The sequence below is a fragment of the Rattus norvegicus genome, chromosome 8 (assembly GCF_021556685.1).
Source record: "Rattus norvegicus strain SHRSP/BbbUtx chromosome 8, alternate assembly SHRSP_T2T, whole genome shotgun sequence".
In the NCBI taxonomy this organism is placed as follows: domain Eukaryota; kingdom Metazoa; phylum Chordata; class Mammalia; order Rodentia; family Muridae; genus Rattus; species Rattus norvegicus.
In genome coordinates, this window is record NC_141541.1 from 51071304 (window position 1) to 51083848 (window position 12545).

Consider the following 12545-nt stretch of genomic DNA (forward strand, 5'->3'; position numbering starts at 1 on the left):
GCAAGCATAAGAGTCAGGAGTTTGGAGCATAAAATTCAGAATCGTTTGTTTCAAGATGAGAAGGGTGGAATGAAAATGCATTCGTTCAGCTTCCTAAAAGTCCTTTCAGAGACACAAAACATCTCTCCGGCCCAGTATAAAGCCTTTCAAAGCAACGAAAGATGGGTGAATTTTTCCTAGAGGCTCAGATGACAATTACTCTACACTTTGTAGGCCAAATGACCTCTGCTCCAAATACTCAGTTCTGCTGCCGAGTGCAAAATCTCTCAATAAACAAAGCATACAACAGACGGCCTCCATGTGCTGTCTCCAACAGAAGCTTGCTGACGTAAACAGACGGCGAGATGCGGGTGTGGGGGTGCGTGCCCACAATCCCCCTACCTAGGGCAGCGGTTCACAATCCGCCTAAAGCTGCGACCCCAGCCATAAGGTTATTTTCAGTGCTACTTTATAACTCCAATTTTGCTACTGTGATGAATCATAATGTAAATACTTTTAAAGACAGAGGTTTGCCAAAGGGGTCATGACACACAGATTGAGAACCGCTGACCTAGGAGGTAAGAACAAAAGGATCAGGGGTTCAAGACCACCCTCGGCTATATATGTATACTTCATGATGAACCAGGCTCTGTGATTCCTTGTCTTAAAAAAATTTTTTTTGAAATAAAAACCAGGCAGGGACCTCAAAGTGGCCCTTGCACCACAGTACACCAAACTCTGTGTCTGAACTACTATTAGAGGGCACAGTCTAAACAGGCTGAAGACACCACTCCGCCTTCTCAGGAAATGTCCGCCATACAAATGGCAGAAATCAAATCTATGCATCAGAAGCCATGAGCGGGATATGTAGCGGGACATATTCTGGGGTTTTTGCTTTTAACTTTTAAAGAAAGCGTGTGTGTGTGTGTGTGTGTGTGTGTGTGTGTGTGTGTGTGTGTGTACACGTGTGTGTGTGTGTGTGTGTGTGTGTGTGTGTGTGTGTGTGTGCGCGCGCATTACCTCTGTAGGAGTCTATGCATGTGGATGCTCACAGAGCCCGAAGAAGGGTGTTAGATCTCATGGAGTTGGGAGTTACAGTGGATGTGAGCCACCGGGTGTGGCTGCTGGGATCCCAGCTCTGGTCCTTGCAAGAGCACTTATCCACTAAGCCCTTTCTCCAGTTGCCTGCTTTTTTTCAGCCCAAATGCTGTACCTGTGTATTTGGCGATATTATCCAAAAGAAGGGGGTACTTGGTGAGCCTCTGCATTTGGGTGGGAATGATATCCTTCAGCTGAAGACGACGGCACAGGGGGTTACTCTCAGCATCCTGAAACCAAAGTGGAAGACGTCAACTAACAAGCAGTACTAGGACAAAGAATTACAAAACACATATCGTGTAGTTACTAGAAATGCCACTGTATCAGAGGCCTGGTTATTAGACAAAGATGCTTCTAAAAAGAGAGAAAAAAAATTACGCATCCTAATTCTGTTCCAGGACAGCCAAGGCTACCCAGAGAAACCTTGTCTCAAAAAATGTTGAAAAACAAAAAGTACACTTACTAACTTATGATCCAGGGAACACTAGTCTGGGTGTGCTAGCTTACATGCATCAGGGGCCTACACACCTTTAAATAACGTGACAATGTGCACTTCAGACTCTGTGAGCTAGTCTTCAGACAACTGAGTCTGCTGTTATAATGAAGGGTAGCAATAGGTGAATGGACATGGCTTTATGTAATAAAATATAAAGAGGTTCCCTCCAAGATCCCCATTCTCGGGTATATAAATGGGAATATGTGATTCCATCCCCTTGAGTGTGGGTGGAGTCTATTCTATAATTAGTTTACTATCACTTGATTCTGAATCAAAAAGAGGAGGCTCGGTCTAACTTGCTCAGAGGTGTCTGGGACCCCAATTCTTGTCCTTGTGAGAGCAGCAAGTGCTCTTAGCCACCGAGCCATCTCTCAGCCCTAAACTTTAAAAGCAATCTGGACCAGAGAAAAGCATTCCTATTAGCTTGGAAAAAAAGAAAAAGCAAAAATCCACCTCTGTGGACAGCTCAAAGTCCACAGGAGGAGACAGGTAGCCTGGGGAGCCAACAACGAGCCAGAAAGCAGAACCTCATTTTGCATTTACAAAAAGTAAAAAATAAATAGAATAAATTAATTTTAAAAAATCAGCCATTGGCTTAAACAAGCTTCAGGTGAGGGTTGCAACTCAGAGCACATTTGATAAGATCCAAGGGGGAGGATCCTGTTACACTGTAGCCATACTCTTAAACCACATGCACTGTGACTGCTGCTTACCAATGCAGCAGCATAACAAATGCATGGTGTCCAACGATCTCTATTTATAAACCAGCAGGTGGCTGGAGACAGCCTCTTATCTACCCTAGCCCTACCCCAGTACCACCACAACCCTCCCACGCCTGATAAAACCACCATCTCAAACTTGAGCGATGTGCTCTTCCTCAGTGACTATGGGCCAGGCCTGCTGGCACAGGCCTGCAAACTCATGGCTGCATGAGACACAGGCAGAGCAAAAGCCTGGGCAACTCAATAAGACCCTACCACAAAAAGCTATAAGAAGGGCTAGGCCCATCGCTCAGTGGAGAGGGCCTGCCGAGACACCGAACAGTTGAATGTGGCTTTTCCTAATTAAAGCTGCTAGGGAAACATGGATGTCTATGTCAAACGTTTCAATTTTCATGTATATTTTTTATTATTCATCATTCCAAAGACATCTTTATTCCTTTCAGTGATTCAAGACACAATATAAAGCTCTTTTTAAATGCTGACATATTGGGTGGGGCTGGAGAGATGGCTCAGTGGTTACGAGCATCGGCTGCTCTTCCTGAGGAGCCAGGTTCGATTCCCAGCACCCATGTGACAACAGCTGACATCTATCCAGTCCCAGGGAACGCAATGGCCTCTCAGAACCATGCACAGACTTGGTACCCAAACATATATTCAGGCAAAACACCCATATTCAAAAGATAAAAACATAAATGGGGGGATTAATATTATCATAGATGAACGTTGTAAGTCAGAATTCTTCAAGTTTATTCTATAATTAGTACAAAACTTGTCCAGAGGTCATATAACTTGCTCAACTCACTTGCACAAAAGTCTGGAATCGAGAATCCTTTTTCTGGCGAGACTTGATCATTTCCAGGGCGAAAGGCTGGTTACTGCAGAATGTGGCAGCAGCGTGCTTCAGCTTCTCCTCCCCTGGTCCACTGAACTGTGCCAAGAACACAGAGAAAGAGAAAGAAACACTGAGCATCCACCCGTGAGGCCAAGTGAGATGAAGGCAGCCACAGTCCTTTCGACATCCCAGGGAACATCCTTAAATGCAAGAGACGGGCTTTGTACATAGAGGCAGGAACAATGGTGCCACATGGATGACTCACCCTGACACCACAGGCCATGTGCCAACGTTTTTGTGCCAGTAGCCTAATGTATTATCTCTCAGTCTACACTGCTTGCAAATTAGAAAGGTTGACATCTGGAGAGTACGAGACACAAAATGTCTGGAGACTGTGATTACTGTTTCATTTCTATAGACTCTGACTCCATTACAAGAACACTCGCAATCCGTGTGTTAGGAGCTTTCCTTCCTACTCACTTCGATCACAAGTTGAGTGGGAACAGAAAGAAAATTCCCCACTGTGTCACCTGTGCAGGGACTAAAGGGGGACTGGGCATAGATCCATGAACTTACAAATCTCTTTTGCAACTACATATTATATACGCATACATGGTATGCCTCTTCCTAGTATCTTCCTCTCATAAATTTGTTTGTAATAATCCGTCTGTAGGTTTACTCAGACCCTCACCTGGAGGTTCTCAATGAAATGCTTAACAGCTGCTTTACCATGAGGCGGTCTCAGAAGGCAAACATACCTTTTCAGCTGTATACTATCACCTCTATTTTGTTTATTTTTGCTTGGGAGTGGTTCTCAACCTTCCTAATGCTGCAACCCTTTAGTGCAGTCCCTCCTGTTGTGGTGACCCCCAAGCATAAAATTATCTTGGTTGCTATTTCACAACTGTAATCTTGCTGCTGTTATGAACCGTAATGCATATATCTGTGTTTTCTGATGGTTTTAGACGACCTCTGCAAAAGGGTCAGTCCATTCCCCCAAAGAGGCCATGACCAACAGGCTAAGAACCACTGCACTAGGCTATCCAGGCTGCCTCACACCCCCAGCCATCCTGCCTGTGTCCTGAGTGTGGGTATTGCACACAGAACTTCGAAGCTCGCTTTCCCACCACTTTTACACTTTACAAACAAGTGCTCTGTACTTAGCCAAGAGGACTTTCTGTACAACAGTCCAATTTCTAAAACTCTATCACATGGGAAGGCATTCTATAAAATGTTCTTTTGTAGCTTATCTGTAGATGAATTATGTTCTTCAAGTAGGTTACATAAAATAGTATTCAAACTGGTTGGTCAAAGTTTATACTGTTATTTTCTTATGGATAGGATGCTCAGGCTAGGAATGTGGCCCAGCAGTTGAACCACTTGTGTCAGACCCACAGGGCCCTGATTTCAATCACTAGCACTGAAAAGTAAGTGCTGAAGGACGAGACTGGCAAGGCTAACGGCAGGCATGCTGTCTGTCAGGAACTAGGAACACAGAACAGCTGGGCTTACTGAGAAAATGCCGGGATCCCAGCAGGTCTTCGGTCTCCTACGGGGCCAAGACTGAGAAAATTTCTCTAAACACTCTCTCTCTTCTCTCTTCCCTGCCCCCACCTCTCAATTCAGCACTTGAGAGCAGAGGCAGGCAGATCTGGGTGAGTCCAAGATCAACTGAAGCTACAAAATACCAGGCCTGCCAGGTCTAACTGCTGAGACCCTGTCTAAAGCAAAACAACCAGACTCCCACAGTTTTCCCACCATGCACTGGGTGACAGCAGAAGTCATGTGTCTTAAACGCCACTGTCTCTAGAACTATACAGTTTGTTCAACAGTTGACAATCGGAGGCTGGAGAGACGGCTGCATGGCTAAGAGCACTTGCTGCTCCTCTGAGGGCTTAGGTTCAGTTCCGAACGACCTACGGCTAACATCTCCAGGGAACCCAAACTGGGTCTAACGCCTTCTTCTCACCTCTGCGGGCACAAGCCGTGCAATGGTACACACACATACACACAGACAGGCAAGACAATCATATACACACAACAAAATAAATCAGTACAGTTAGACAAAGACAGGGAGGTGACAGTTATCACAGCCTCTGAATTCTGTCCTTATATTGGGAATAAGTTTAAGTCGTTTTCACTACTGACACTTATGAAGTATAATTGCCTAATATTATACGTGTTTAAGATCTGAACAGCAGAAGATGGCAAACATTTAAAAGATCTGAACAGCAGAAGATGGCAAACATTTAAACTGACAGGATGCACTACTCTCTCTCCTTTGAGACAAGGAACCAGTGTACCTGCATCTCAATGAGACGGAGCACTTAGTCTGACTGCATACTGATTAGAACAAACTAACCAATAAAATAATATGTGGAACCCTTTTCGACTTTGCATATTAACTCTGCAAAATGGATGTGTTTAGTTTGGATACATTTATTACTTACCCCAGAATCTGATCTAATGTCTATAAAAATATTTAAAAGACGTTCTCGATTTCCTTACCCAAAGGAGCAGATCTTCCCCAATATGATCAATAACTGAGGTCTCGTTCCTTTTTCGGACAGCTTTCATCTGCTCATTCAACCCAACTAAGGGAGGAAAGAGAAAAACAGATTAAGTCCAGACTCATTTTACTTTGAACTACTGGTGGACAAAGCAGTTACCCTTAGTTTTTTTTTAAGTTTTCAGTGTAGTATAGCTGTTCCCAATCTCCATTAATGTAATCTGCGCATGGCCTGACACAGCTAGAGCCCAAAAGCTCTTCCTGGACACGTCCTAACATCTTAAGCTCTGTTTTTAGGAACTAGCACGCTGACCGTAGTGTGGGTAAATATGAATTCGCCCTTAAGGTTTCACTCTGTAGCCCAGCTCAGAAAGACTCTGGACATAAACAACACACTGAATGTCAATGAAATCTGAATTGCCACAAAAAGAATTGCTTTGGTTGGCAAACTGATACCTCCTTTGATCAAGAAAGACTGAAAATGAAGGTCACAGAGAGGACAGCGGCTTACAGGGAGAAGAACATCTCACATTGCCTCAGAAGTCCAGGGGAGTCACCTGGAGCAAGACACAGCAAACGTGCCCTGGGCACAAAACCGTAAAACTGATGGGAATCATCCGACCATTCATTTAATTTTACTATTTATAAATATTTTTACATGCGACATATATTTGAAAACTACATACATACATGCATATAGTAATTGATATTATCAAGGGTAATTTTCATTATTCATGTTTTTCATTTTAAGTACTAACTTAAGATCAGAAAAGCCCATATGTATACAAAAGCCCACTTGTATACAAAAAGTTAAGACTTGTATAGCATTATAGAGAAAATATTAGTCAAAGACCCAATCATCTTTCTTTGCTGGATACACAATGAACTCGTTAGGTTCTCAACTATTTGTACTGTCACAGAGGTGCTCTTACACAGTCAGAGTCTTTTCTCTACTAGAAATGCAGACACAACTTCTCTTACCATGAAGTTGAAGGATATCCTCCAAGTTTGAAAAAATCTTGCGCAGCTCGGAAGGTGATAGAATCCCTTCCCTGGACACTCGCTGATAGAATACTTGGTCAAGAACCTTCAGTGTTCGGACATGCGCTCTCTCAGTGTAGAACAATTCTAGGCAGAGGAGGGGGAAAGGACTCATTCCATGGGACCAGATATAGTCTCCCATTGTCATTAGGTAGCAAATGCATTATGTAATAAATTTAATGTTTAGAAAGGATGGTATATCTCTAAGAATCAAACTGACCCATGAAATTTTCCTACACAGCAGAATAATTTAAAGTATCATTCAAAAGTATTTTATATTAGAAAGTTAATTAACAGATACTTCCAAACTCATTTACAGTATGAACTTATAACACCAGAATACAGTAGAATCTAATAACAGATAGCCTTAAGCACTCTTCCAAAGTAATAGATTTAATTTTCTGTATTTGCCCATAAAACCTCATTTCTGGAGTCATTCTGTAACTTTACTAAATCTCATTGTCATCAAAAATAGATATTTATTGAAATCAAGTCATAGTGATAGCAGAGGGTACAGCATACATGTCACATATTTGTTACGTACATGTTAGGGTAACTGTGATGTCAACTTGCCACAACTTAGAATCACCTGGGGAAAGAGTCTCAGTTGAGTAAGTGCCTGTAACAGGTTGGTCTATGGGCACATCTGGGGTGGGGCTGTCCCATTAACAGACCTACTGTAGGACCCCACACATCATGGGCAGCACTATTCCCTAGGCAGGGGTCTGGGACTGTACAGGGCAGTAGAAGGTTAGATGAGCAAACGAGGAAGGGCATAGGAGCCTTACCCTCTGTGCTCCACTGGAGTGTGATGGGGCCGACTGCGCTGAGCTCCTGCGTTGACCCCTCAATACTGGCTGTGACATGTATGTGGGTGACCTCATTCCACCTGTGCTCTCATCACGTGTTTCCTGTTGCTCAGCTAATCCCCTTAAGTTTAGCTCACTCTTGATAATCTATGCCTACAGCATGGCCTTAAAGTGTCTCACTGACTTTAACCAAATTCCATACCTATGATGCTATGGATCCTCAGAATCCTGAAAGCTAGATGCAGACTGTACCATCACGTGCACTGTTTCTATTTAAAGGCTCGAAAATAACCTATCTAGTTTAATTTTGTCTTTGTTTAAAACAAAAGGCCAATAGAAAACAAAACAAATTCCAAGTTGAGAGATTTGCTTGTAAATCTCAACCTATAGGGCCAACAATTGATTGATTAAACTCACCATTAATCACTTCCTGTCTCTTGATCTCGGAGGGTTTCAGTCCCAGTAGCACTTCTCTGCTAACGAGCTGCTGCCAGTTGGGTGGATCTGTTTCCAGGTCATTTTCAAACTGCTCGTCCTCACTCTGACTTTCTCCAAAGGCGATGCTGTCAAACCTAATAAATCCACAAACAAATGTGAAATTCTGCTGGGGGCTTCAGGGGGACAACGGAGAACCACACATCTTCTGTGTATGTCATGTGTATATGGATGCACGTATGTAAGTGTGCACATGCATGTGGAGGCCAGAGGCTGGCTTCGGGTGTCTTCCTTGACTGTCCTTCGCCTTATTCCTTTTGACAGTCTTGTCAGGTCTGGCTTCTTTCATGGGTCTTCACCATCTGAACTGAGGTCCTCACACTTTAACAGCTGAGCTCTCACCCCATCCTCATGAGCATACATTTATTGTAAACCAGGTAGGTTTCTGCATCCGATCCAACAGCGAGCCTAAGACACTCTGCTCTCCTAGGAAATGGCATCTTCCTGTGTGTTTGCTTGTCGGATGGTCTGAATTTACTGAGAGCTTCCCTTTATACTTACAGACTATGAATAGGGTTTCTTTCCTGTACAATTGGGCTTTATAGGGGAGAGGCTCTATTTACATGAAAGCTACTTAAGATTTACTTACTTTCGAAAGGGTTTTGGGGTTCCATGTTCTGCCACCCTAAAACAATAGAGAATAAGGAATCACAGGACAGCAAAACAGAGACCAAGAAAGACAGACCCAGCCAGCTAGTGGCAGCACATGTCTTTAATCCCAGCACTCAGGAGGCAGAGGCAAGTGGATTTGAGTTTGTCACTTTGAGGCCAGCCTGGTCTACAGAGCAAGTACCAGGATAGCCAGGGTACACAAAGAAACCCTGTCTCAAACAAACAAACAAACAAATAACAAATAAAAAGATAGATATACCCAAGATACAGAAGTTATTTAACATAACAAAAAATTTCAGTAGGATTTAACATTTACTACCAACCAGACTGCTATCAAAGCATTATAAAAGAAAATGCTGCCATATACTAAAGGTGAAAGGTCAAAGAACTTAATGCACAACGCTCTATGAATTACCTCTCCACTTCACATTCCTCCTCCTGCACTTGATCTAGCAGAGGCGGGGGGAAGTCAAAAACAGTATTGGGGACTCGAGGTATGCTATCCAAGCAGTCTCCAGGTGCCACCGCATCTCCAACTTGTTTTGCTCCTAAGGTGACAAATGCCAGAGTCACTAACTGTTTAAAATAAAACAGCAGAGCAATAACCAAGAACCTAACCAATTCCCAGAACTGTAGTTTAGAATAGAAAATTCAGTATATAAAACTCTCAGTGCACTTGAACACACTTTTCTTTTCTTTCTTTCCTTTTTTTTGAGACACTATGGAGCCCCTGGCTGGCCTTAAATTCCCAGAGATCTGCTACCTTCCACATCCTGAGAGATGGGATTAAAAGCACTCACCACCCTATACCTGACAAGAAAATCATTTTTAAAGTATTCCCTTAAAAAGTAACGTTAGAGGTGCTGAGCTGGTATGGCAGGTTAAGGGCTTGCACAAGCCTAAAGCCTGAGTCTGAAGCAGACTTGAGTGAAGCAGAATTCCAACTTCTACAAGTTCCTTGAATTCCACACACACCCACTACCTCTGAACTGCTGCCTACGCACAGGTTTGGGAAGAGGTGGAATCTGTCTTTAGTTGTGTATTCTCTGCTGAGGGCCCTAGGCTCCAAAGACAGGTCTGAACCCAAGGTCACACAGATGGATCCCAGTGAGTCACAAAACAAAATGACTAAACATGAAGAGAGGTGTGGTGAGTGGAGGCAGGATGGAGAGAGGTAAGGAGTGAGAGGGTCAATATGCAAGGTGCACATAAATAAATTATGAAAATTAACTTTTAAGAAACGGCAAGACAGGCACTGTGTCTTGTGATGAGGAGCCTCCTCCTTTCTCATTTCTAAAAGCAGCTGCTAGGATGGATCAATTCCAAATAAAACTTCTGCCTATCATCTGTATCTCTTTCTCTAGGGATTCTGCTCACTCTCTGTCCCTGCCAATGTCTAATAGTTATGCCATTACTGGTTGGGTTATGAGGCATTACAGAAATCCAAATATGGGTCCATTTTACTACATCAAGGAGAATGTTAACTCTCTTGTATGTCAGGCTAGGGATTTAATGTCCATGTATTTCCTTCTCCTGTTCTTCTTACCTTTCTCATGTGTGGTCTCAATCAAATAGGTATCTATTTTATACTTTACCTAGCAGGATGATTTTAAATGCCTGAAAACCAATTGAATATATTTTCATTACTGTGACCTTATACATACTGTCGAATACATCCTGCAGCATATATGCAGACTGCTCCTATCGGGTTAGGAAGTGTGCTGGTCTGAATACTTTCTTTCTTACTGTCCCCAGTTATGCAACTCCTTGGCCACTTAAAACAGGTGCTTATTACTCTAAAAAGAACTCCATCAGCCGCTCCATGAGCAGGCCACTTGTTTCCGTTTCCTTTAGCAACTGTAGTGGTTTAAAGACAAGTTAACAAACTTGCTAATTCTCCTTCAGAATGGACTCTGATCGTCTCCCCTGAAGTATGGATGACTTGGTGACCTGCCTCTAACTGGCTGAGGTGACAGCAGAACTCTGCCCTCGTCCCCTCCTTTACATCACTCTAAGGACTCAGCTATGGTGTCCTGGAACATTAGAGCAACTCTTGAAAGAGTCCTCGTGGCTCTGAGTTGAGGCTTCATCTGAGTGGCATGGAGGAGAATGTTTCCTACTCTCCTGAGAGACCAAGTTAGAACCACTTAGCCAAGCAGATAGAAGTTCTTCACTCAGGAACAGATGAGAACACTTTCTGCATATGCCACTAAACCTGAAGTGACTATTACACAACAATTAATAACAACAATTACTCTACTACTTACTCTATACTTAACTTTTAATTAAAGTTTTCTCTGAAATATTTTTATGGGATCCTATTCTTTATCGTGTCTTTAATGTTCCCAGGTGTACGACGTTAGAGGCATTTTAAATTTCTTATGCATCCTCAGAATTAGGCTGTTCCTCTAGGGATGGCTTTTCTCTTCAGAGTCTCTTTATGTCATTGTCAAATGTTTGGAGCTGTGTGTCGCCTCAGGTCTTAACTCTGAGGAGCAGCTGTTTTCCAGGAATGAGGACTGACTGCATATTTAAGATGGAAATGTTCAGCTGACTTGGCTGGAAACAGTTCTGGTCCAAATATTTGACATCTTCTTGTTGCCGAATTATCATTAATGTTTAAAAACCCCCAGCGTCTCAGGTTTATAGGTCTTCTCTAAAACTTATTGGGGCCTGACATGATCAAAGGTGTCACCCTGATGACCTGAGTTTGATCCTGGAACTCATGTGGTGGAGGATACACCCGGTCAGCTAGGCGACACACAACCCAAGGCACCCTGCACTTGCAGTATTTTCCTTTCTGAGCATCTTTCTTTGCTATCCCTGAAGTCTGTATCAAGTGTTTTTATTAAGCCCCAACTCTGCTTCCTTTAGAAAACAGAACAATTAAGTTGCCAGTTCCCTCAGTCCCTCTTATCTTTCTTTCCTGGAATGAAAAAAATCCCCAACTTTTCTGGTATTGGGTCTTTTCTTATTTATGAACAGTCTCCCTGTGTGTGCCTGGGTGGCCTTGAACCTTCCATCCCTCTGCTTCTGGGTCTCGAAGATGACTCTGGCTGTATTACCATACCCAGTGGCTCCAATGTGAATTTTTAGTTTTGCGACTTTCCTTGTGCATCTTATGAGCTTCAAATGGCAGGAATCTGTGCATAGTTAACACCTCAAGAGTTCAGGGAGTGGTTTGGAGTTTTGGTTTTTAGGAAAATAAAAAAACTATCATTTAGCATATATGCATTGTGAACTGCAAAATACTAAAATATTTAAATCAAACTAAACTGGGATTCACTTCCGATTAAAATCTTATGGCTCACCTGTGTCATTCTCTCTCCCTCCCTCTTGGGAAAGAGCAGCCCCTGAGGTGGCAGAGGACATGGAACTGGCAGGCAGATATCCAGTGTCTGTTCCTTCATTGGTTACTCCACTCTGGCGCAACTTAGCAGGGTCCTGAAGCTCAGGACTCATAGATGAGGGTGCGGACAAGTGCTTCGGGTGGCGAAGCTTCTGTATCTCCATGGCCCTGCCAACTGCACAGAAAGCAAAGGTCAGGAGCGTGTGCTGCACAGTGGCTGCAGACGAGCGAAAGGGGTGGGCAGAAATACCTGGGAGTCTATAGTTATTACACAAAGCAAGAAACGGGGGGAAGAAAGGAGAGAGCAGATAAGGAAAGTTAAGAGAGACAGAGCAGGAGAAGAAAGAACGTAAGAGACGCTGGAGAGAGCAGCGGCAGTGAAGGCAGAGGGAATGCTGGGGGAGTTTTGTCTTAAAAAACAAAGATACAGCCTTTATCTGTCAGTGACAGCCTCTCCACTTTTCCTGTGTATTCACCATTCACCACCGTACCAAAGACTGTCCTGCTCCTTACTCTTGCTCGCATCAGGCTCTTTCAGGCCATCCCCTCTGCTACCATCCACATCCTCACATGGCTCTGTGCAGCCCGAATCTAAGTGCACCT

At 43.3% G+C, this 12545-nt stretch overlaps 1 protein-coding gene across 2 annotated transcripts in view; it reads right to left on the reverse strand.

Moving 5' to 3' along the window:
- The window catches only part of Arhgef12 (Rho guanine nucleotide exchange factor 12), a 125939-nt gene that overhangs the window by 17123 nt on the left and 96271 nt on the right, over positions 1-12545 (reverse strand). For both annotated transcript variants that reach the window (XM_087563087.1, NM_001013246.2), the window contains 8 exon segments: positions 11905-12117; positions 9009-9141; positions 8571-8606; positions 7904-8058; positions 6618-6764; positions 5636-5721; positions 3098-3223; positions 1193-1307 (listed from right to left, as the gene is read on the reverse strand). In XM_087563087.1, coding sequence (XP_087419213.1) covers positions 1193-1307; positions 3098-3223; positions 5636-5721; positions 6618-6764; positions 7904-8058; positions 8571-8606; positions 9009-9141; positions 11905-12117 — 1011 coding nt within the window.